Source organism: Pseudophryne corroboree, chromosome 6, assembly GCF_028390025.1.
Source record: "Pseudophryne corroboree isolate aPseCor3 chromosome 6, aPseCor3.hap2, whole genome shotgun sequence".
Classification (NCBI taxonomy): Eukaryota; Metazoa; Chordata; class Amphibia; order Anura; family Myobatrachidae; genus Pseudophryne; species Pseudophryne corroboree.
Window position 1 is genome coordinate 789,546,282 of NC_086449.1, and position 26,445 is coordinate 789,572,726.

The following is a 26,445-nucleotide window of genomic DNA, read 5'->3' on the forward strand; positions in this document are numbered from 1 at the left end:
ATCGATAATGATACAGTTTGTCTTCAAAGACTGGTAAAGTGAAAACCCGCAATATTTTGTTACCTACAGCAAGTTCCAAACAATTATTTCCCAGTACTCTCTAACCTAGAAGATGCATCTATTGTAGAGCCGGGTACAATACACACAGGATTACGTTTTGAATTTGTTTCACACGATTTGGGACTAATTCCTGCTTTCACTTTAATATATTGTTTAAAAATTGGAGAAGCTGCATAGGTGGTGCGGCAGAAGTGGGTGGCTCTGCTCTGGGGGCGCGGTGACACAATTGCGTCATCGTGACCGTGATTACCAGCATTGTGATGCGAGTGGCGAAATGCAAAATGTGCCATCAGCTGAAATACCTTCCACTTCACCCGGAAAATGGGCAGCCGGGTGGTGGGGTGGCACTGGGAGACTTGCCCACTCTTCAGTGTCCGTGAGTGCCACCTGATTATCGGGAGCCTCCTTGCCATTCTGGGAGAGCAGGCTAGTTGGTAGCAGCAATACCTACAGACAAATGTCCAGGTGTAGCTTTGTGCATGCAATGCTGGAGCAGCTGACTTGCATTCTCCTCTGCACAGGTCCCTAAGTGCCTTCCAGGACTGTGTGTAGGAAACGGGTGCCCTCCTTGGTTTTCCCAAAGATCCTACTCTGGTGAATCAGGATTAAAATAATTAGAAAAAATAACAGGTCACAGCAGTAAGAGGTGTGATACGAGCATGGGATTTGCAGCGGGTGTCAGGATATGGCCGTTAGCGTGTGAACCAGTTCCTTTGTTCCGTTTCAATTTTAAAATAATGTTGATATGTCACCAGGTTCTTTCCAATCCAGAATTCCTGTCTGAAGGGACGGCCATTTTAAATTTAAAGAATCCGGATCGAATCCTCATTGGAGGTGATGAGACACCAGCTGGTCAGGAGGCCATTAAGGCCTTGAGTGAAATATATACACACTGGGTTCCCAAAAATAAGATCATAACCACCAACACCTGGTCATCGGAGCTTTCCAAGCTGGTGAGTTATCAATGGTGGAACATTTAACATATCTTTCTTTTTTCACTTTCTTCTCAGCTCTTTAAATAGTTTGCTGGTTAAGGGACAGATGTACAGATGCCTTGGAGAGTGATACAGTGTAGCGAGATAATGTACCAGCCAATCAGCTCATAACTGCCATGGTGCTCCAGTCAATCAGCTCCAAACTGTCATGTGTTTGAAAAATGACAGTTGGGATCTGATTGGCTGGAGCACCATTTATCATACACAACGAGTTTTATCATTCACAACAAGTTTATCACTTGTTGATAACTGGGTCCCATTGTTTGAAAAAATAAGAATTTACTTACCGATAATTCTATTTCTCGGAGTCCGTAGTGGATGCTGGGGTTCCTGAAAGGACCATGGGGAATAGCGGCTCCGCAGGAGACAGGGCACAAAAAAGTAAAGCTTTTACCAGATCAGGTGGTGTGCACTGGCTCCTCCCCCTATGACCCTCCTCCAGACTCCAGTTAGGTACTGTGCCCGGACGAGCGTACACAATAAGGGAGGCAATTAGAATCCCGGGTAAGACTCATACCAGCCACACCAATCACACCGTACAACTTGTGATCTAAACCCAGTTAACAGTATGATAACAGAAAGAGCCTCTTAAAGATGGCTCCTTAACAATATAACCCGAATTTGTTAACAATAACTATGTACAGTATTGCAGATAATCCGCACTTGGGATGGGCGCCCAGCATCCACTACGGACTCCGAGAAATAGAATTATCGGTAAGTAAATTCTTATTTTCTCTATCGTCCTAAGTGGATGCTGGGGTTCCTGAAAGGACCATGGGGATTATACCAAAGCTCCCAAACGGGCGGGAGAGTGCGGATGACTCTGCAGCACCGAATGAGAGAATTCCAAGTCCTCTTTTGCCAGGGTATCAAATTTGTAGAATTTTACAAACGTGTTTTCCCCCGACCACGTAGCTGCTCGGCAGAATTGTAATGCCGAGACCCCTCGGGCAGCCGCCCAAGATGAGCCCACCTTCCTTGTGGAATGGGCCTTAACAGATTTAGGCTGTGGCAGGCCTGCCACAGAATGAGCAAGTTGAATTTTGTTACAAATCCAACGAGCAATCGTCTGCTTAGAAGCAGGGGCACCCAACTTGTTGGGTGCATATAGTAACAACAGCGAGTCAGATTTTCTGACTTCAGCCGTCCTTGAAATGTATATTTTTAAGGCTCTGACAACGTCCAACAACTTGGAGTCCTCCAAGTCGCCAGTGGCCGCAGGCACCACAATAGGTTGGTTCAGGTGAAACGCTGATACCACCTTAGGGAGAAAATGCGGACGAGTCCTCAGTTCTGCCCTATCCGAATGGAAGATTAGATAAGGGCTTTTATAAGATAAAGCCGCCAATTCAGATACTCTCCTGGCGGAAGCCAGGGCCAGTAACATAGTCACTTTCCATGTGAGATATTTAAAATCCACCTTTTTCAATGGTTCAAACCAATGGGATTTGAGGAAATCTAAAACTACATTTAGATCCCACGGTGCCACCGGAGGCACCACAGGAGGCTGTATATGCAGTACTCCTTTAACAAAAGTCTGTACCTCAGGAACTGAGGCCAATTCTTTTTGGAAGAATATTGACAGGGCCGAAATTTGAACCTTAATAGATCTCAATTTGAGACCCATAGACAATCCTGATTGTAGGAAATGTAGGAAACGACCCAGTTGAAATTCCTCCGTCGGAACACTCCGATCCTCGCACCACGCGACATATTTTCGCCAAATGCGGTGATAATGTTTCGCGGTGACTTCCTTCCTTGCCTTAATCAAGGTAGGAATGACTTCTTCTGGAATGCCTTTCCCTTTTAGGATCTGGCGTTCAACCGCCATGCCGTCAAACGCAGCCGCGGTAAGTCTTGAAAGAGACAGGGACCCTGTTGTAGCAGGTCCCTTCTCAGAAGTAGAGGGCACGGGTCGTCCGTGACCAACTCTTGAAGTTCCGGGTACCGAGTCCTTCTTGGCCAATCCGGAGCCACTAGTATTGTTCTTACTCCTCCTCACCGTATAATCTTCAATACCTTTGGTATGAGAGGCAGAGGAGGAAACACAAATACTGATTTGTACACCCAAGGTGTTACCAGTGCGTCCACAGCTATTGCCTGTGGATCTCTTGACCTGGCGCAATACTTGTCCAGTTTCTTGTTGAGGCGAGACGCCATCATGTCTACCATTGGTCTTTCCCAACAGTTTATTAGCATGTGGAAGACTTCTGGATGAAGACCCCCCTCTCCCGGGTGAATATCGTGTCTGCTGAGGAAGTCTGCTTCCCAGTTGTCCACGCCCGGGAAGAACACTGCTGACAGTGCTATTACGTGATTCTCCGCCCAGCGAAGAATCTTGGCAGCTTCTGCCATTGCACTCCTGCTTCTTGTGCCGCCCTGTCTGTTTACATGGGCGACCGCCGTGATGTTGTCCGACTGAATCAACACCGGTTTTCCTTGCAGGAGTGGTTCCGCCTGGCTTAGAGCATTTTAGATTGCTCTTAGTACCAGAATGTTTATGTGAAGAGACTTTTCCAGGTTCGTCCATACCCCCTGGAAGTTTCTTCCTTGTGTGACTGCTCCCCAACCTCTCAGGCTGGCGTCCGTGGTCACCAGGATCAAATCCTGTATGCCGAATCTGCGGCCCTCCAATAGATGAGCCTTTTGCAACCACCACAGAAGATATACCCTTGTCCTTGGCGACAGGGTTATTCGCAGGTGCATCTGAGGATGCGACCCTGACCATTTGTCCAACAGATCCCTTTGGAAAATTCTTGCATGGAATCTGCCGAATGGAATTGCTTCGTAAAAAGCCACCATTTTTCCCAGGACTCTTGTGCATTGATGTACAGACACCTTTCCTGGTTTTAGGAGGTTCCTGACAGGTCGGATAACTCCTTGGCTTTTTCCTCGGGAAGAAAAACCTTTTTCTGAACCGTGTCCAGAATCATCCCTAGGAACAGCAGACGTATCGTCGGAAAACAGCTGCGATTCTTGGAATATTTAGAATCCAGTCGTGCCGTCGAAGAACTACTTTAGATAGTGCTCTTCCGACCTCCAACTGTTCTCTGGAACTTGCCCTTTTTAGGTCGTGCAAGTAAGGGATAATTTAGATGCCTTTTTTCTTTGAAGAAACATCTTTTCGGCCATTACCTTGGTAAAAAAAACCCGGGGTGCCGTGGATAATTCAAACGGCATCGTCTGAAACTGATATTGACAGTTCTGTACCACGAACCAGAGGTACCCTTGATGAGAAGGACAAAATTTGGACATGGAGGTAATCCTTGATGTCCAGGGACACCATATAGTCCCCTTTTTTCCGGTTCGCTATCACTGCTCTGAGTGACTTTATCTCGATTTGAACCTTTTATGTAAGTGTTCAAAACATTTTAGATTTAGACTATGTGTCACCAAGCCGTCTGGCTTCAGTACCACAATATAGTGTGGAAAAATAATACCCTTTTCCTTGTCGTAGGAGGGGTACTTTGATTATCACCTGCTGGATATACAGCTTGTGAATTGTTTCCAATGCTGCCTCCCTGTCGGAGGGAGCCGTTGGTAAAGCAGACTTCAGGAACCTGCGAGGAGAAGATGTCTCGACTCTCCAATCTTTACCCCTGGGATAATACTCGTACGATCTAGGGGTCAACTTGCGAGTGATCCCACTGCGCCCTGAGACTCTTGAGACTACCCCCCCACCTTGAGTCCGCTTGCACGGCCCCAGCGTCATGCTGAGGACTTGGCAGACGCGGTGGAGGGCTTCTTTTCCTGGGAAAGGGCTGCCTGCTGCAGTCTACTTCCCTTACCTCTATGTCTGGGCAGATATGACTGGCCTTTTGCCTGCATGCCCTCATGGGAAAGGAAAGATTGAGGCTGAAAAGACGGTGTCTTTTTTAGCTGAGATGTAACTTGGGGTAAAAAAGGTTGGATTTCCCAGCTGTTGCTGTGGTCCCCAGGTCCGATGGACCGACCCCCAAATAACTCCTTCCCTTTATACAGCAATACTTCCATCTGCCGTATGGGATCTGTATCACCTGACCACTGTCGTGTCCCTGACATCTTCTGGGAGATATGGACAACGCACTTATCTTGATGCCAGAGAGCAAATATCCCTCTGTGCATCTCACATACATATATATAGAATGCATCCTATTAAATGCTCTACATGAATAAAATATTTTCAGTCAGGGAATCCGACCAAGCCAACCCAGCACTGCATCTCCAGGCTGATGGCGATCGCTGGTCGCAGTATAACCACCGTATGTGTGTATATACTTTTTAGGATATTTTTCCAGCTTCCTATCAGCTGGCTCCTTGAGGGCGGCCGTATCTGGAGACGGTAACGCCACTTGATAAGCGTGTGAGCGCCTTATCACCCTAAGGGGTGTTTCCCAACGTACCCTAATTTCTGGCGGGAAAGGGTATAACGCCAATATTTGCTATCGGGGTAACCCTACGCATCATCACACACTTCATTTTATTTTATCTGATTCAGGAAAAACTACAGGTAGTTTTTTCACTCCCACATAATACCCTTTCTTGTGGTACTTGTAGTATCAGAAACACGTAACACCTCCTTCATTGCCCTTAACGTGTGGCCCTAATGAGAAATACGTTTGTTTATTCACCGTCGACACTGTATTCAGTGTCCGTGTCTGTGTCTGTGTCGACCGACTGAGGTAAATGGGCGTTTTTAAAACCCCTGACGGTGTTTCTGAGACGCCTGGACCGGTCCTAATAGATTGTCGGCCGTCTCATGTCGTCAACCGACCTTGCAGCGTGTTGACATTCTCACGTAATTCTCTAAATAAGCCATCCATTCCGGTGTCGACTCCCTAGAGAGTGACATCACCATTACAGGCAATTTCTCCGCCTCCTCACCAACATCGTCCTCATACATGTCGACACACACGTACCGACACACAGCACACACACCGGGAATGCTCTGACAGAGGACAGGACCCACTAGCCCTTTGGGGAGACAGAGGGAGAGTCTGCCAGCACACACCAAAAACGCTATAATTATATAGGGACAACCTTATATAAGTGTTTCTCCCTTATAGCATCTTTTATATATATACAATATCGCCAAAATCAGTGCCCCCCCTCTCTGTTTTAACCCTGTTTCTGTAGTGCAGTGCAGGGGAGAGCCTGGGAGCCTTCTCTCCAGCTTTTCTGTGAGAGAAAATGGCGCTGTGTGCTGAGGAGATAGGCCCCGCCCCTTTTTCGGCGGGCTCGTCTCCCGCTATTTTTGAAGTTAGGCAGGGGTTAAATATCTCCATATAGCCTCTGTGGGCTATATGTGAGGTATTTTTTTGCCTCTAATAAGGTTTTTATTTGCCTCTCAGAGCGCCCCCCCCAGCGCTCTGCACCCTCAGTGACTGTTGTGTGAAGTGTGCTGAGAGGAAAATGGCGCACAGCTGCAGTGCTGTGCGCTACCTTTATGAAGACTCAGGAGTCTTCAGCCGCCGATTTTGGACCTCTTCTCTCTTCAGCGTCTGCAAGGGGGCCGGCGGCGCGGCTCCGGTGACCATCCAGGCTGTACCTGTGATCGTCCCTCTGGAGCTAGTGTCCAGTAGCCAAGCAGCAAATCCACTCTGCACGCAGGTGAGTTCACTACTTCTCCCCTAAGTCCCTCGTTGCAGTGATCCTGTTGCCAGCAGGACTCACTGTAAAGTAAAAAACCTAAGCTAAACTTTCTCTAAGCAGCTCTTTAGGAGAGCCACCTAGATTGCACCCTTCTCGTTCGGGCACAAAATCTAACTGGAGTCTGGAGGAGGGTCATAGGGGGAGGAGCCAGTGCACACCACCTGATCTGGTAAAAGCTTTACTTTTTTGTGCCCTGTCTCCTGCGGAGCCGCTATTCCCCATGGTCCTTTCAGGAACCCCAGCATCCACTTAGGACGATAGAGAAATCACAATTAGGAGCTGGTTTGTTGATAGTTCATCTCTCCTCACTTTATCACGGGTTAGTACATCTGCCCCATAACGATAGAGGTGCCAATCTTACACACATAATGGTGCCACACACTTTGGCTATTGTAATTGTGCCCCTTTTGACCAGTAACGTCACCAATAAGAAACATGACTGGAAGTCTTGAAGCCTGTAACACACACAGGAGGAGATGTATTAAACTTTCTACAGAGGACGGGAGAAGTTGCCATAGCAACCAATCAGGTTCTAGCTATCATTTATCTTGTACATTACCCGACCTGTCTTCAACGACTATGCCATTTTATCCTACTGTGACCATGTTTTCTTACCGGCCAGGGCAGAAGATAAACTTAACCAGAGATAATTTCTCCAAAAGTCCAGAACAGTTGCAGCATCTGTCATTTTATTTGGTATTTCCTTTCTGTATGGATAGGTAAAACGACACAACCCATTGTGTAATATGTATGTTACATTCCAGACATTAATAGGTGCTTATGATCCTTGCAGGCTGCCAATGCGTTCTTAGCACAAAGAATCAGCAGCATAAATTCTATCAGCGCCCTCTGTGAGGTGACGGGAGCAGACGTCGGGGAGGTGGCTCATGCCATTGGTACAGACAGTCGTATCGGGCGACCGTTCCTGCAGGCTAGCATTGGTAAGGTGCTTTGAGATTGACTTTGATTGCACCCATAGCCCATATACGAAGGCTAAACAGCAGATAATGAGGATGGCTTCATTTATGGTGATTTTTTCCCCTCATGTTAGTTAACGTTTTTACCATTTAATGCCTGATTCTAAGTTGCCCGCAGTGCACAGCCCCACAAATCATGGAACTATAGATCAGAGATCAAACCAGCTTAAAAGGAGAGAAAAGGTGGGCGATGCCAGGGTACAGAGGGAGCAAGGAGAATATTGTGCCCCTGGCTGAAGCTGGTCTCTGTAGATGTGATTGTTGTCCCCCAGTTGCCATGGCCACTGTACAGCTGACGCACGTTTCTTTCCTGCCGCTGCTACTGCATAAGTCTCCCATGAAGCCCCAGGCAACATCATGGGGCAGATGTATTAAGCCTGGAGAAGTGATAAAGCAGTGATAAGTAGAAGGTGATATCGCACCAACCAATCAGCTCCTAACTGTCATTTTTCAAACCTATAATGACTGGCTGGTGTATTATCACTAGGGAGGCCAATCCCGGGATCGGCGGGATCCCTGGATTTAGGCCCAAAACTGGCCGGGATTCAATCCCGGGGATTGAGGAATCAGCGTTGAGCGTCCTCAGGACGCTCAGACGCTGCCCGTCTTCCTCCTAGCGGCTCCCCAGCGCAGCGTGCGTGCAGTGAGAGGTCATGCTGTGCCGTCATACGCTGCTGGTAGCCTCTGGGAGAGAGGAGAAGATGTGTCCCACCCGCCCGCCCTGGTGTATGGTGAGTGTTTTGTGCGGAGCGGGCGGGACGGCCACACAAAGAAACGCCAATCCCAGGGATACCCGGGATTGAAAAAATGGCCCAGGATTGGCCTCTCTAGTTATCACCTTGCACTCTTCACTGCTTTATCACTTCTCCAGGCTTAATACATCTGCCTCTATATTACCGAAAGGCAACATGAATGGGATTCCTTGGCCTTTACTCTCTTGTGTGATTGGTCAGATTTTCTGCGTGGCTAGAAATAAGTGGAAACCCCAGCGCTATCGGGGATAAAATAAACTGAATTAATGTCATGTAGAGGTATTGGGGCTAGAACCTGGGTAAGATCAGAACACTTTTCCTGTGAAGAAAGAGACAGACTGATAAAAAAATAAATAAAAAAAATGGTTATCTCCGTTTAAGTGGGCGAGCATTTGAATCTCTGCTTGTCACAGGCGTAGTATAAAAGCATCTAAAATTACCTTCACGCTATCAAAATCCCCAAAGCTTCAGTAGATCTGGGTGGTTTCCACTCATTAAATTTCCATACACTTGTTTGTAATTTCCCACTTTAACTACTGTTTATTGACAATCAAGGGGCAGATTTAAGTGCTCTTCTTGTTATCACTCATTACAAATAATAAATGGTGCGCCTGCCAATCAGCTCATAATGGTCATGTGTTGACAGTTAAGAGCTGATCAGCTGGAGCATTATTTATAATTCGTAATGAGTGATAACAAGAATATCACTCGTTGTTAAATCTACCCCCAAATTTATTCTACTTCACATTATGGGTAGGTAGTGTATGCGGAACTGTCGGCTGATGGTGCGCTGCCTGGAAGAGCAATAGCACCAGTTGAGAGTTTGTTTGGAAGGAGAGATTAGAGGAAGGGAGTAGTTTCAGTAATTAGGCTTGTATCATGCGTCCGCTGGAGGAATATTGGAAATAAAGATAAGATGTATATTCTTGTGATGTTATTATATGACTATGTAAAGCAAATGGTTTTTGACCTGACTGCGCTCATCCCTCCAGTTCTGAATGATTGTGATAGAATTCTACTCAGTACTGACTACCAGTGGTTCTCAAACTCGGTCCTCAGGACCCCACACGGTTCATGTTTTCCAGGTCACCCGGCAGCTGCACTGTGTATCACCAACTGTCACATTTTAAAAATATACAGGTGACCTGCAAAACATGAACCGCGTGGGGTCCTGAGGACCGAGTTTGAGAATCTGTGGGCTAGGAGATGCACTATTTAGACCCCATATTGGATTTAATAGAACTTCATTCCATCGCCGGATGTGTGCGCGCACTTGGTATTCATCACTGTGGTACTTAGGTGTCGCCTTATGGGGGCTTATATCGTCCAGTGTGCATGGGGGTAATATTGGTGACCGATAAATGATGCATGCTCCCGCACACCGTCCAGCGATCATATATTGAGCTGAAATGCATCTCAACCCGTCAATGTATTGCTGAGCTGCGTGTCCGGGGAAGCCGGCGGTGATGTCACTGATCGGTATTGTTGACCGATAAACGTTCACTGTGTATGCGCTGTAGCATTGAATGCTATATCGTTCAACTATATAGTTGGTCATCACCGGCATTCCTGCATCGGATAGTGTGTTAGGCCGGGTACACTCCAGGACACAGGTTCTCAAACTCGGTCCTCAGGACCACACACAGCATACTTGCCTACCTGACCCTCTCCATGAGGGAGAAAATGCTCTGTTCCTGGACTTTCCTGGTAATGTATGATTGCCATCACCTGTGGTTAACTAGGTAATTGATAAGCAGAGGCGTAACTAGGGTTTTTGGAGCCCAGGGCAAGATGGAAAATGGCGCCCCCCCTACCTTAAAAAAAAAAAAAAAAACACACTAAAAGAAGCATTCGACGCGCGCGCCAAAAAAATGGGCGTGGTCACACTCAAGAAGGGGTGTGGCTACACTCCAGTATGGGCGTGGCCACCGAAAATGGCCCACAGTGCCGGATACATGCCCCACTCAGTGCCGGATACAGTGCCCCACTCAGTGCCGGATACAGTGCCCCACTCAGTGCCGGATACAGTGCCCCACTCAGTGCCGGATACAGTGCCCCACTCAGTGCCCCACAGTGCCGGATACAGTGAAACACAGTGCCCCACAGTGCCGGACACAATGCCCCACAGTGCCGGTTACATGCCCCACAGTGCCGGATACAGTGCCCCACAGTGCCGGATACAGTGCTGGATACAGTGCCCCACAGTGCCGGATACAGTACCCCACAGTGCCGGATACAGTGCCCCACAGTGCCGGATACAGTGCCCCACAGTGCCAGATACATGCCCCACAGTGCCAGTTACAGTGCCCCACAGTGCCGGATACAGTGCCCCACAGTGCTGGATACAATGCCCCACAGTGCTGGATACAATGCCCCACAGTGCCAGTTACATGCCCCACAGTGCCAGTTACAGTGCTGGATACAATGCCCCACAGTGCCAGGCCACCCCGTGCCGCCGCCGGACCCCCGTGCCCCGTCACTCACCTGTGAGGGGAGGAGAGTGCAGCGCAGCGCCTCTCCTTTCCCTCGCTGCTCCAGGTCTCCGGACGCCGGCGGCTGTCTGGTGCCGGTTCGCTAGCCAATCAGAGCTCGCGGACCGGCAGCCAATCAGGAGCCGGTCCGCAAGCCCTGATTGGCTAGCGCCGGAGACCGGACACGGCAGCGCTGCTAGTGCTCCCAGCGGCGGTGAGGGGAGGGAGAGACGCTGCGCTTTCTCCTCCCCTCACATTTAGGGTTAACAGGGCGAGTGGGGCATGATGCCCTGGACGCCGGCGGCGCCCCCCTCTCCTGGGCCTGCCAGGGCGCCCAGGGCACGTGCCCCACTCGCCCTACCCTAGTTACGCCTCTGTTGATAAGAAAGGTGTTTCACCACAGGTGATGGCAATCATACATTACCAGGAAAGTCCAGGAACAGAGCATTTTCTCCCTCATGGAGAGGGTCAGGTAGGCAAGTATGCCACACGGTGCATGTTTTCCAGGTCACCTCACAGAATCGCAAGTTAAATAATTCGCTCCACCTGTGCATCATTCAAAATGTGTCCGTAATGAATACACCTGTGCACCTGCTGGGTGACCTGGAAAACATGAACTGTGTGGGGTCCTGAGGACTGAGTTTGAGAACCACTGATCTAGACAATATTGTTAACGATGTGCCGATTCCAACAGATTGGAACGACACAACGTTCAAATCATCCAGTGTGTACATACTATGTCACTGATTTTCAACCTTTTTTTACTCGCGGCAAACTGAACAATACTTTCAAATTGCCAAGGCACACCATTAGTTCCCCACAGAAAAAAACAAAAAACACACATTGGCCCTCATAGTATAAAAATATCCACACATACATTGTCCGACACAGAAAAAACAATCACATTGCTCCCTACATAAATCCTATTGCTCCACACATCAATTATTCACATTGTTCCCCCCATAAATCCTTATTCTCCCCACATAAATCCTATTGTTCCCCACAGGAGAACTAAAATAACAATTATTAGCCCCTACCGGTCAGCTGTCCTCCTCCCTGTCCTCCCAGTGGTGAGGGTTGTTCATAGTGGAGTGCTGCGAATACTGAGCAGCGGGCGGTGGGGTAGGTGTGGATGTGGGAGGCCAAGGAAAGCTGTGTATGCAGGCAGGAACTAGAAGATGTGTATGCAGGCTGGTGGGCTGGCTGGGTGGTGAGACGCGGCGGCTGTGATCTATGATATCACACTGCCGCGACATCAAGGCATAAGTCACAGCCGAAGCACGACTGATCCTCTAAGAAGAGCCCGGGCCAACAGTTCACTCTGAAGGTGCAGGAAGCTGCTCTGGCTCCGCGGCACACCTTGCAACTGGCCACGGCACACTAGTTGAAAAAGCCTGTACTATGTCACTGATGATGCGTGCTCCCGCGCGTCACCAGCGACATCTGAATGCAGCATAGCGCCCACCTCTGTTGTCACTGCAGGCATCTGAAAGTGTGTATGCACTTGCCGATGGAGGCACCCCTGATATCGCACTGGGCAAACACATCATTTAGCGTTTACCCAGCTTCACTCTCGCATTTCTTAACTTGATTAACATGTATTTCCAGTGTGTGTTTTTTTCAGGACCAATGCAGAATTCAGCCAGAACATAAAAGAACAATTTGCCCTTCGTGCCACCAATCCCAGTTACACCTGTGCCGCAACTGCTCAGTTTTGCCCCCTCTATGTGGCTAAAGGCTCAGTTATTAACAGGCACAGAACAAGCGGGGGGGTTGCTCGGAGAGGCAGCAGAGTACAAGAACATTGCATTACCTACAGAAAGCCTCTTCCTTGCTATTATCACTGTAATTTATGTAAACCCCCTACTGCAGTGCTAATATGAAACAGAAAAGCTCAGTTACAGCATGTAGATTGTATATATATATATATATATATATATATATATATATATATATATTCCCCATAGATCATGTAATGTTCCTTTTTACCTTTGCTAGGTTTTGGAGGGAGCTGCTTCCAGAAAGATATTCTTAACCTGATTTACATCTGTGAGAGCCTCAATCTGCATGAGGTGGCCTCATACTGGCAGCAGGTGAGCGATGACATACATTCTCATCTAATCACTAATTACTCATTACATTAAATGACGTTTAATGAGTTACAATAAAATGTTGCTATGATTATGTAAGTGGTGTTTTTACCAAAATTTGAGAAATCCCTATAGCACTCACCTGTTCCCCCCTCCCGCCTATATACAGCTTAGCTGAGAAAAGTGACATCAGATATCATTTCAGGTGCTACACATCAATGGCTATCAGCGGCAGAGATTTGCTTCCCGCATTGTAAGCGGTCTTTTTAACACCGTGGCAGATAAGAAGATCGCGCTCCTGGGATTTGCTTTCAAGAAGGATACCGGGGACACCAGGTAATGGTCTCTCCAATAAAGACTATCAGTAGGGCTTGCCTGTGACATATGCTGTGTTCTGCGGGACTCATGGTGCGGCTCGTGCTCAGTTGGATACAGTCGCTGTCTAACCATAACTAGATCCCGACGGAGGAAGTAAGTATTTTAACCCTCCTCTACCCTAACCCTTAAGGGGCGGTGGCTAGAGCTAACCACCTCCCCCCTAGTTCCTAACCCGAACCCCGATACTTACCTTCGGGATGTCAGCTGTCACTGCATCCACTGTGTAGTCAATGGCGCTGACTGGGCAGCAATTAAAATGCTATTATTTTATGTGATCATGGTTACCAAGTGTGTTTAAACCCTCCTTAGAATAAATATTATAAACATAGAAATATATATACACAGCAAATTATTGCACATTCCCTTAGTGGTGTACAGCCACCTTACATTATAAAATCAATCTAACTTTTGCAGGGGCTACTGACAGAACTGGGACCGGACTCACTGACAGGACAGACAGGAACACAGGCAGGACTGAGGAACAGACGCACTGACAGTGACAGAAGGCAGGCTCAATAGTGGGTCTCACCCAGTGTTGATAAAGCAATCATTATTTCTCTAACGTCCTAAGTGGATGCTGGGGACTCCGTAAGGACCATGGGGATTAGCGGCTCCGCAGGAGACTGGGCACATCTAAAGAAAGCTTTAGGACCATCTGGTGTGCACTGGCTCCTCCCCCCATGACCCTCCTCCAAGCCTCAGTTAGATTTCTGTGCCCGAACGAGAAGGGTGCACACTAGGTGGCTCTCCTGAGCTGCTTAGTGAAAAGTTAGTTTTAGGTTTTTTACTTTCAGTGAGTCCTGCTGGCAACAGGCTCACTGCATCGAGGGACTAAGGGGAGAAGAAGCGAACTCACCTGCGTGCAGAGTGGATTGGGCTTCTTAGGCTACTGGACATTAGCTCCAGAGGGACGATCACAGGCCCAGCCTGGATGGGTCCCAGAGCAGCGCCGCCGCCCCCCTTACAGAGCCAGAAGCCTGAAGAGATCCGGAAAATCGGCGGCAGAAGACGTCCTGTCTTCAATAAGGTAGCGCACAGCACCGCAGCTGTGCGCCATTGCTCTCAGCACACTTCACACTCCGGTCACTGAGGGTGCAGGGCGCTGAGTGGGGGCGCCCTGAGACGCAATAAAAATACCTTAGATGGCAAAAGATGCATCACATATAGCTCCTGGGCTATATGGATGCATTTACCCATGCCAAAAATACACAGAAAAACGGGAGATAAGGCCGCCGATAAGGGGGCGGAGCCTATCTCCTCAGCACACTGATGCCATTTTCCCTCACAGCTCCGTTGGAGGGAAGCTCCCTGACTCTCCCCTGCAGTCACTACACTACAGAAAGGGTTAAAAAAAAGAGAGGGGGGCACTAATTAGGCGCAGTATAAACAATACAGCAGCTATAAGGGGAAAAACACTTATATAAGGTTATCCCTGTATATATATATATAGCGCTCTGGTGTGTGCTGGCATACTCTCCCTCTGTCTCCCCAAAGGGCTAGTGGGGTCCTGTCCTCTATCAGAGCATTCCCTGTGTGTGTGCGGTGTGTCGGTACGTTGTGTCGACATTTATGAGGAGAAAAATGATGTGGAGACGGAGCAGATTGCCTGTAGTAGTGATGTCACCCCCTAGGGGGTCGACACCTGAGTGGATGAACTGTTGGAAGGAATTACGTGACAGTGTCAGCTCTGTATAAAGACAGTGGTTGACATGAGACAGCCGGCTACTCAGCTTGTGCCTGTCCAGACGTCTCATAGGCCGTCAGGGGCTCTAAAGTGCCCGTTACCTCAGATGGCAGATATAGACGCCGACATGACTCCAGTGTCGACGGTGAAGAGACAAATGTGACTTCCAGTAGGGCCACACGTTACATGATTGAGGCAATGAAAAATGTTTTACACATTTCGGATAATACGAGTACCACCAAGAAGGGGTATTATGTTCGGTGAGGAAAAACTACCTGTAGTTTTCCGGAATCTGAGAAATTAAATGAGGTGTGTGATGAGGCGTGGGTTTCCCCCGATAACAACTGATAAAAATGTTATTGGCATTATATCCTTTCCCGCCAGAGGTTAGGGTGCGTTGGGAAACACCCCCTAGGGTGGATAAAGCGCTCACACGCTGGTAAAAACAAGGGCTCTACCCTCTCCTGAGATGGCCGCCCTTAAGGATCCTGCTGATAGAAAGCAGGAGGATATCCTAAAATGTATTACACACATACTGGTGTTATACTGCGACCAGCAATCGCCTCAGCCTGGATGTGCAGTGCTGGGTTGGCGTGGTCGGATTCCCTGACTGAAAATATTGATACCCTAGATAGGGACAGTATATTATTGCCTATAGAGCATTTAAAAATAAGAATTTACTTACCGATAATTCTATTTCTCGTAGTCCGTAGTGGATGCTGGGAACTCCGTAAGGACCATGGGGATTATACCAAAGCTCCCAAACGGGCGGGAGAGTGCGGATGACTCTGCAGCACCGAATGAGAGAACTCCAGGTCCTCCTCAGCCAGGGTATCAAATTTGTAGAAGTTTACAAACGTATTTGCTCCTGACCAAGTAACTGCTCGGCAAAGTTGTAAAGCCGAGACCCCTCGGGCAGCTGCCCAAGATGAGCCCACCTTCCTTGTGGAGTGGGCATTTTAAGATTTTTGGCTGTGGCAGGCCTGCCACAGAATGTGCAAGCTGAATTGTACTACAAATCCAACGAGCAATCGTCTGCTTAGAAGCAGGAGCACCCAGTTTGTTGGGTGCATACAGGATAAACAGCGAGTCAGATTTTCTGACTCCAGCCGTCCTGGAAAATATATATTTTCAGGGCCCTGACCACGTCAAGCAACTTGGAATCCTCCAAGTCCTTAGTAGCCGCAGGTACCACAATAGGTTGCTTCATGTGAAATGCAGAAACCACCTTAGGTAGAAATTGAGGACAAGTCCTCAATTCTGCCCTGTCAGAATGAAATATTAAATAAGGGCTTTTATATGATAAAGCCGCCAGTTCTGACACACGCCTGGCTGAAGCCAGGGCTAACAGCATCGTCACCTTCCATGTGAGATATTTTAATTCCACAGTGGTGAGTGGTTCAAACCAATGTGACTTTAGGAAACTCAACACAACATTGAGATCCCAAGGTGCCACTGGAGGCACAAAAGGAGGCTGTATATGCAGTACCCCTTTTACAAATGTCTGAACTTCAGGCACTGAAGCCAGTTCCTTTTGGAAGAAAATCGACAGGGCCGAAATTTGAACCTTAATGGGCCCTAATTTTAGGCCCATAGACAGTCCTGTTTGCAGGAAATGGAGGAAACGACCCAGTTGAAATTCCTCTGTAGGGGCCTTCTTGGCCTCCCACCACGCAACATATTTTCGCCAAATGCGGTGATAATGTTTTGCGGTTACGTCCTTCCTGGCCTTGACCAGGGTAGGGATGACTTCATCTGGAATGCCTTTTTGCTTCAGGATCCGGCGTTCAACCGCCAAGCCGTCAAACGCAGCCGCGGTAAGTCTTGGAACAGACAAGGCCCCTGCTGGAGCAGGTCCTTTCTTAGAGGTAGAGGCCACGGTTCGTCCGTGAGCATCTCTTGAAGTTCCGGATACCAAGTCCTTCTTGGCCAATCCGGAACCACGAGTATAGTTCTTACTCCTCTCCTTCTTATGATTCTCAGTACTTTTGGTATGAGAGGCAGAGGAGGGAACACATACACTGACTGGTACACCCACGGTGTTACCAGAGCGTCCACCGCTATTGCCTGAGGGTCCCCTGACCTGGCGCAATATCTGTCTAGTTTTTTGTTTAGACGGGACGCCATTATGTCCACCTTTGGTTTTTCCCAACGGTTTACAATCAGGTGGAAGACTTCTGGGTGAAGTCCCCACTCTCCCGGGTGAAGGTCGTGTCTGCTGAGGAAGTCTGCTTCCCAGTTGTCCACTCCCGGAATGAACACTGCTGACAGTGCTATCACATGATTTTCCGCCCAGCGAAGAATCCTTGCAGCTTCTGCCATTGCCCCCCTGCTTCCCGTGCCGCCCTGTCTGTTTACGTGGGCGACTGACGTGATGTTGTCCGATTGGATCAATACCGCCTGACCCTGAAGCAGGGGTTTCGCTTGACTTAGGGCATTGTAAATGGCCCTTAGTTCCAAAATGTTTATATGAAGAGATGTCTCCAGGCTTGACCATAAGCCCTGGAAATTCCTTCCCTGTGTGACTGCTCCCCAGCCTCGCAGGCTGGCATCCGTGGCCACCAGGACCCAGTCCCGAATGCCGAATCTGCGGCCCTCTAGAAGATGAGCACTCTGCAACCACCACAGGAGGGATACCCTTGTCCCCGGTGACAGGGTTATCCGCTGAAGCATCTGAAGATGCGACCCGGACCATTTGTCCAGTAGGTTCCACTGGAAAGTCTTGCGTGGAATCTGCCGAATGGGATTGCTTCGTAGGAAGCCACCATTTTTACCCAGAACCCTTGTGCATTGATGCACTGAGACTTGGTTCGGTTTTAGGAGGTTCCTGACTAGCTCGGATAACTCCCTGGCTTTCTCCTCCGGGAGAAACACCTTCTTTCTGGACTGTGTCCAGGATCATCCCTAGGAACAGAAGACAAGTCGTCGGAACCAGCTGCGATTTTGGAATATTGAGAATCCAATCGTGCTGCCGCAACACTACCTGATATAGTGTTACACCGATCTCCAACTGTTCCCTGGATCTTACCCTTATCAGGGAATCTTCCAAGTAACGGATAACTAAAATTCCCTTCCTTCGAAGGAATATCATCATTACGGTCATTACTTCAGTAAAGACCCGGGGTGCCGTGGACCATCCCTACGGCAGCGTCCGAACTGATAGTGACAGTTCTGTACCATAACCTGAAATACCCTTGGTGAGAAGGGTAAATTTTGACATGAAGGTAAGCATCCTTGATGTCCCGAGACATCATGTAGTCCCCTTCTTCCAGGTTTGCAATCACTGCTCTGAGTGACTCAATTTTGAATTTGAACCTCTGTATGCAAGTGTTCAAAGATTTTAGATTTTAAAATCGGTCTCCCCGAGCCGTCTGGCTTCGGTACCACAATAGTGTGGAATAATACCCCGTTCCCTGTTGCAGGAGGGGTACCTTGATTATCACCTGCTGGGAATACAGCTTGTGAATGGTTTCCAAAACTGCCTCCCTGTCAGCGGGAGACGTCGGTAAAACAGACCTTTGGAAACGGCGAGGGGGATACGTCTCGAATTCCAATTTGTACCCCTGAAATATTACCAGAAGGATCCAGGGGTCTACTTGCGAGTGAGCCCTTGAGAACGGGACCCCACCGTGCCTGAACTTGTAAAGCCCTAGCGTCATACTGAGGGCTTGGCAGAGGCGGAAAAGAGTTTCTGTTCCTTGGAACTGGCTGATCTCTGCAGCCATTTTCCTCTCCCTCTGTCACGAGCAGAAAAGAGGAACCCTTTTGTCCGCTTGCCAACCAGGCCTGCGCCTGATAATACGGCGTCTTATTTTGAGAGGCGACCTGGGGTACATCCCCTCTTTTAAGGCAATACTTCCAAATGCCGTTTGGAATCCGCATCACCTGACCACTTTACTGGTATAATTGGACAACGCACTTATACTTGATGCCAGTCGGCAAATATTCCGCTGTGCATCATGCATATATAGAAATGCATCTTTTAATTGCTCTATAGGCAATAATATACTGTCCTTATCTAGGATATCATATTTCCAGTCAGGGAATCCGACCACGCCAACCCAGCACTGCACATCCAGGCTGAGGCGATTGCTGGTCGCAGTATAACACCAGTATGTGTGTAAATACATTTTAGGATACCCTCCTGCTTTCTATCAGCAGGATCCTTAAGGGCGGCCATCTCAAGAGAGGGTAGAGCCCTTGTTCTTACAAGCGTGTGAGCGCCTTATCCCCCCTAGGGGGTGTTTCCCAACGCACCCTAACCTCTGGCGGGAAAAGGTATACTGCCAATAACTTTTTAGAAATTATCAATTGTTATTGGGTGGGAAACCCACGCATTTTATTTCTCAGATTCAGGAAAACTACAGGAAGTTTTTCCTCCCCAACATAATACCCCTTTTTTTTTGGTGGTATTCATATTATCAGAAAAGTGTAAACTTTTTTCATTGCCTCAATCATGCAATGTGTGGCCCTATTTGGAAATCACGGTTGTCTCTTCACCGTCGACACAGGAATCAGTATCCGTGTCGGCGTCTGTATCTGAGGTAACGGGCGCTTTAGAGCCCCTATATGAGACGTCTGGACATGCACAAGCTGAGTAGCCGGCTGTCTCATGTCAACCACTGTCTTTTATACAAAGCTGACACTGTCACGCAATTTCCACAGTACATCCACTCAGGTGTCGACCCCCCAGGGGGTGACAACACTATTACAGACACTCTACTCCGTCTCCTCATCATTTTTCTCCTCATACATGTCGACACAAACGTACCGACACACAGCACACACACAGGGAATGCTCTGATAGAGGACAGGACCCCACTAGCCCTTTGGGGAGACAGAGGGAGAGTTTGCCAGCACACACCAGAGCGCTATATATATATACAGGGATAACCTTATATAAGTGTTTTTCCCTTTATAGCTGCTGTATTGTTTATACTGCGCCTAATTTGTGCCCCCCTCTCTTTTTTAACCCCTTTCTGTAGTGTAGTGACTGCAGGGGAGAGCCAGGGAGCTTCCCTCCAACTGAGCTGTGAGGGAAAATGGCGCCAGTGTGCTGAGGAGATAGGCTCCGCCCCTTTCTCGGCGTCCTTATCATCCGTTTTCTTGTATGTTTTGGCAGGGGTTAAATGCATCCATATAGCCCAGGAGTTATATGTGATGCATTTATTTTAGCCATAAAAGGTTTTCTAACGATTTATTGCGTCTCAGGGCGCTGCCCCCCCAGCGCCCTGCACCCTCAGTGACCGGAGTGTGAAGTGTGCTGAGAGCAATGGCGCACAGCTGCGGTGCTGTGCGCCTACCTTTATCTGAAGACAGGAAAGTCTTCTGCCGCCGATTTTTCCGGACCTCTTCGCTCTTCTGGCTCTGTAAGGGGGCCGGCGGCGCGGCTCCGGTGACCCATCCAGGCTGAACCTGTGATCGTCCCTCTGGAGCTAATGTCCAGTAGCCTAAGAAGCCCAATCCACTCTGCACGCAGGTGAGTTCGCTTCTTCTCCCCTTAGTCCCTCGATGCAGTGAGCCTGTTGCCAGCAGGTCTCACTGAAAATAATAAACCTAAACTAAAACTTTCACAAAGAGCTCAGGAGAGCCCCTAGTGTGCACCCTTCTCGTTCGGGCACAGAAATCTAACTGAGGCTTGGAGGAGGGTCATAGGGGGAGGAGCCAGTGCACACCAGGTGATCCTAAAGCTTTCTTTAGATGTGCCCTGTCTCCTGCGGAGCCGCTATTCCCCATGGTCCTTACGGAGTTCCCAGCATCCACTAGGACGTCAGAGAAAGATGCATTTCTATATATGCGTGATGCACAGCGGAATATTTGCCGACTGGCATCAAGTCTAAGTGCGTTGTCCATTTCTACCAGTAGAGGGTTATGGACAAGTCAGCGGTCAGGTGATGCGTATTCCAAACGGCATTTAGAAGTATTGCCTTATTAAGAGTTATTGGGGTCGGTCTTTCAGACCTGGTGGCCACGGCAACAGCTGGGAAATCCACGTTTGTACCCCAGGTCGCCTCTCAACATGAGAAGACGCCGTATTATCAGGCGCAGTCTTTTCGTGGACAAGCGGGCAAAAGGTTCCTCTTTTCTGCCCCGTGACAGAGGGAGAGGAAAAAGGCTGCAGAAATCAGCCAGTTCCCAGGAACAGAAACCCTCTCCCGCCTCTGCCAAGCCCTCAGTATGACGCTGGGGCTTTACAAGCAGAATTAGGCACGGTGGGGGGCCCGTCTCAATGAATTTCAGCGCGCAGTGGGCTCACTCGCAAGTAGACCCCTGTATCCTTTAGGTGATATCTCAGGGGTACAAATTAGAATTCGAGACGTCTCCCCCTCGCCGTTTCCTAAAGTCGGCTTTACCGATGTCTCCTTCTGACACGGAGACAGTTTTGGAAGCCATTCACAAGCTGTATTCCCAGCAGGTGATAATCAAGGTACCCCTCCTGCAACAGGGAACGGGGTATTATTCCACACTGTTGTGGTACCGAAGCCAGACGGCTCGGTGAGACCGATTCTAAATCTAAAATCTTTGAACACTTACATACAGAGGTTCAATTTCAAGATTGAGTCACTCAGAGCAGTGATTGCGAACCTGGAAGAAGGGGACTACATGATGTCTCGGGACATCAAAGATGCTTACCTTCATGTCAAAATTTACCCTTCTCACCAAGGGTACCTCAGGTTTATGGTACAGAACTGTCACTATCAGTTCAGACGCTACCGTATGGATGGTCCACGGCAACCCGGGTCTTTACCAAGGTAATGGCCGAAATGATTATTTTCCTTCGAAGGAAGGGAATTTTAGTTATCCCTTACTTGGACGATTCCCTGATAAGGGTAAGATCCAGGGAACAGTTGGAGGTCGGTGTAGCACTATCTCAGGTAGTGTTGCGGCAGCACGATTGGATTCTCAATATTCCAAAATCGCAGCTGGTTCCGACGACTTGTCTTCTGTTCCTAGGGATGATCCTGGACACAGTCCAGAAAAAGGGGTTTCTCCCAGAGGAGAAAGCCAGGGAGTTATCCGAGCTAGTCAGGAACCTCCTAAAACCGAGCCTAGTCTCAGTGCATCAATGCACAAGGGTTCTGGGTAAAATGGTGGCTTCCTACGAAGCAATCCCATTCGGCAGATTCCACGCAAGAACTTTCCAGTGGGACCTGCTGGACAAATGGTCCGGGTCGCATCTTCAGATGCATCAGCGGATAACCCTGTCACCAAGGACAAGGGTATCCCTCCTGTGGTGGTTGCAGAGTGCTCATCTTCTAGAGGGCCGCAGATTCTGCATTCAGGACTGGGTCCTGGTGACCACGGATGCCAGCCTGCGAGGCTGGGGAGAAGTCACACAGGGAAGGAATATCCAGGGCTTATAGTCTAGCCTGGAGACATCACTTCACATAAATATCCTGAAGCTAAGGGCCATTTACAATGCTCTAAGCTTAGCAAGACCTCTGCTTCAAGGTCAGCCGGTGTTGATCCAGTCGGACAACATCACGGCAGTCACCCACGTAAACAAACAGGGTGGCACAAGAAGCAGGAGGGCAATGGCAGAAGCTGCAAGGATTTTTCGCTGGGCGGAAAATCATGTGATAGCACTGTCAGCAGTATTCATTCCGGGAGTGGACAACTGGGAAGCAGACTTCCTCAGCACGACCTCCACCCGGGAGAGTGGGGACTTCACCCAGAAGTCTTCCACATGATTATAAACCGTTGGGAAAATTCGACAGGTATTGCGCCAGGTCAAGAGACCCTCAGGCAATAGCTGTAGACGCTCTGGTAACACCGTGGGTGTACCAGTCAGTGTATGTGTTCCCTCCTCTGCCTCTCGTACCCAAGGTACGGAGATTGATAAGATGGAGAGGAGTAAGCACTATATTCGTGGCTCCGGATTGGCCAAGAAGGACTTGGTAACCGGAACTTCAAGAGATGATCACGGAGGATCCGTGGCCTCTACCTCTAAGAAGGGACCTGCTCCAGCAAGGACCCTGTCTGTTCCAAGACTTACCGCGGCTGCGTTTGACGGCATGGCGGTTGAACGCCGGATCCTGAAGGAAAAAAGGCATTCCGGATGAAGTCATCCCTATCCTGATCAAAGCCAGGAAGGATGTAACCGCAAAACATTATCACCGCATTTGGCGAAAATATGTTGCGTGGTGCGAGGCCAGTAAGGCCCGACGGAGGAAATTCAACTGGGTCGATTCCTACATTTCCTGCAAACAGGAGTGTCTATGGGCCTGAAATTGGGGTCCATTAAGGTTCAAATTTCGGCCCTGTCAATTTTCTTCCAAAAAAGAACTAGCTTCAGTCCCTGAAGTTCAGACGTTTGTAAAAGGGGTACTGCATATACAGCCTCCTTTTGTGCCTCCAGTGGCACTTTGGGATCTCAATGTAGTTTTTGGGTTCCAAAAGTCACATTAGTTTGAACCACTTAAATCTGTGGAGTTAAAATATCTCACATGGAAAGTGGTCATGCTGTTGGCCCTGGCCTGGGCCAGGCGCGTGTCAGAATTGGCGGCTTTATCCTGTAAAAGCCCTTATCTGATTTTCCATTCGGACAGGGGGAATTGAGGACTCGTCCTCAGTTTCTCCCTAAGGTGGTTTCAGCGTTTCACCTGAACCAACCTATTGTGGTGCCTGCGGCTACTAGGGACTTGGAGGACTCCAAGTTGCTAGATGTTGTCAGGGCCCTGAAAATATCCAGGACGGCTGGAGTCAGGAAAACTGACTCGCTGTTTATCCTGTATGCACCCAACAAGCTGGGTGCTCCTGCTTCTAAGCAGACTATTGCTCGTTGGATTTGTAGTACAATTCAGCTTGCACATTCTGTGGCAGGCCTGCCACAGCCAAAAAATCTGTAAATGCCCACTCCACAAGGAAGGTGGGCTCATCTTGGGCGGTTGCCCGAGGGGTCTCGGCTTTACAACTTTGCCGAGCAGCTACTTGGTCAGGAGCAAATACGTTTGTAAAATTCTACAAAATTGATACCCTGGCTGAGGAGGACCTGGAGTTTCTCTCAATTGGTGCTGCAGAGTCATCCGCACTCTCCCGCCCGTTTGGGAGCTTTGGTATAATCCCCATGGTCCTTACGGAGTCCCCAGCATCCACTTAGGACGTTAGAGAAAATAAGAATTTACTTACCGATAATTCTATTTCTCGTAGTCCGTAGTGGATGCTGGGCGCCCATCCCAAGTGCGGATTGTCTGCAATACTGGTACATAGTTATTGTTACCAAAAAAAATCGGGTTACTGCTGTAGTGAGCCATCTTTTCTAGAGGCTTCTCTATTATCATGCTGTTAACTGGGTTCAGATCACAAGTTGTACAGTGTGATTGGTGTGGCTGGTATGAGTCTTACCCGGGATTCAAGATCCTTCCTTATTGTGTACGCTCGTCCGGGCACAGTATCCTAACTGAGGCTTGGAGGAGGGTCATAGGGGGAGGAGCCAGTGCACACCAGATGGTCCTAAAGCTTTCTTTAGATGTGCCCAGTCTCCTGCGGAGCCGCTAATCCCCATGGTCCTTACGGAGTCCCCAGCATCCACTACGGACTACGAGAAATAGAATTATCGGTAAGTAAATTCTTATTTTGTAGCTCAAACCTCAGGAGACAAATCACTTTCCGAGTTAGATAGAAGTGTGCATATATGGTCATCATCCATGAACGTGCCATTGTGGACACGGCTCTTTTGGCCAAACTCAATGTAAATCTGGCTTCTTGGCTGGCTTAGCTGAATCTGTCTATGTAGACACAGAGATATGGCTTTGGACAGGCCAACACATAGGAAGGATAACTAACCCTAACCCATATGGAATCTCCTGAGTGTTTTATATCCTGTTGCTGGCCAATAACAAGAGAAGACTACAAGAGGCAGTTGCACCAGTGAAATGTATTGCCTGAATACAAGCCTTTGTTGTGGGAGATGTATCAAACCTTCTTAAGGGGACAGGTGGAGAAGTTTCAGCTTCTGGCTACTATTCATAGAATGTCCTTGACAATTGATAGCTAGCAGTTGGTTGTTATGGGCAACTTCTCCAATATGGAAGGTTTTATACGTAGCCCCCATTGCGGTTAGGATTTGTACAGTTAGCTTATACAGAGGTCTCTGGGTCCAGGACTGTCATTGGGCGTTCTCATTCCAGTTCCTGTGCTACATTAACTTTAGAAGTGGCCATAAATATGGGCACCTTTGTACACAAACAAAAATGGCTCCACAGACGTCACTTCAGTACATTGGTCAAGTGATTGTGTCACTAACAAGAAAATAAATGATGGCAGGAAAACGCAAACTAAATATTTAAATATATATAATGTAACGACAGACCACGAGTATTTGTTTGCTCATTATATAACTGACCAATACCACTGTATGTTAATTAGAATTACCGCGCCAATTCATGTCTCTGTTTCTAAGGGAATCATCAAGCATCTACGTTTGCAAGTACCTGATGGATGAGGGTGCACGTCTGACAATTTATGATCCAAAAGTGACGAGAGAGCAGATCATTCGGGATCTTACCCACCCAGACATCTCTGGGGACAATCCCGAGAGAGGTAATTCACATAAACTTTCTACTGGGATCAATTTGACTCAAATTCTGGGATTACTTCAACTGAGCATACATTATACAATTATCTGCCAGATCGGGTGGTTGGAATGAAAATCTGTAAATGACAATCGACCATTTGTGTCCAAACACTACAAAAGACAAAGGGGGTCATTCAGACTTGATCGCATGCTGTTTTTTTCGCTGCGCTCAGGTCAGAAATGCGCATGCATATGCACCGCAATGCGCAGGCGCGTCGCACGGGTACAAAGCGGATCGTTGCTGTGCGATGGGTTTTACGAAGAAAACATTTGCATAGCCAATCGCAAGGATATTGACAGAAAGAAAGCGTTTCTGGGAGGCAACTGACCGTTTTCTGGGAGTCTTTGGAAAAACGCAGGCGAGTCCAAGCGTTTGTAGGGAGGGTTCCTGACGTCAATTCCGGTCCTGGACAGACTGAAGTGATTGCAGCGGCTGAGTAAGTTCTGGGCAACTAAAAAAATAAGAATTTACTTACCGATAATTCTATTTCTCGTAGTCCGTAGTGGATGCTGGGAACTCCGTAAGGACCATGGGGAATAGCGGCTCCGCAGGAGACTGGGCACAAAAGTAAAGCTTTAGGACTACCTGGTGTGCACTGGCTCCTCCCCCTATGACCCTCCTCCAATCCTCAGTTAGGATACTGTGCCCGGACGAGCGTACACAATAAGGAAGGATTTATGAATCCCGGGTAAGACTCATACCAGCCACACCAATCACACCGTACAACCTGTGATCTGAACCCAGTTAACAGCATGATAACAGAGGAGCCTCTGGATAGATGGCTCACAACAACAATAACCCGATTTAGTTAACAATAACTATATACAAGT

The 26,445-nt window shown here is 48.4% G+C and overlaps 1 protein-coding gene across 2 annotated transcripts in view; it reads left to right on the plus strand.

The window, feature by feature from the left end:
* The window catches only part of LOC134933530 (UDP-glucose 6-dehydrogenase-like), an 87,113-nt gene that overhangs the window by 29,454 nt on the left and 31,214 nt on the right, over positions 1–26,445 (plus strand). For both annotated transcript variants that reach the window (XM_063928785.1, XM_063928786.1), the window contains exons 5-9: positions 816–1,013; positions 7,480–7,627; positions 12,885–12,979; positions 13,182–13,312; positions 25,441–25,580. In XM_063928785.1, coding sequence (XP_063784855.1) covers positions 816–1,013; positions 7,480–7,627; positions 12,885–12,979; positions 13,182–13,312; positions 25,441–25,580 — 712 coding nt within the window. The remainder of the gene's footprint in view (positions 1–815; positions 1,014–7,479; positions 7,628–12,884; positions 12,980–13,181; positions 13,313–25,440; positions 25,581–26,445) is intronic.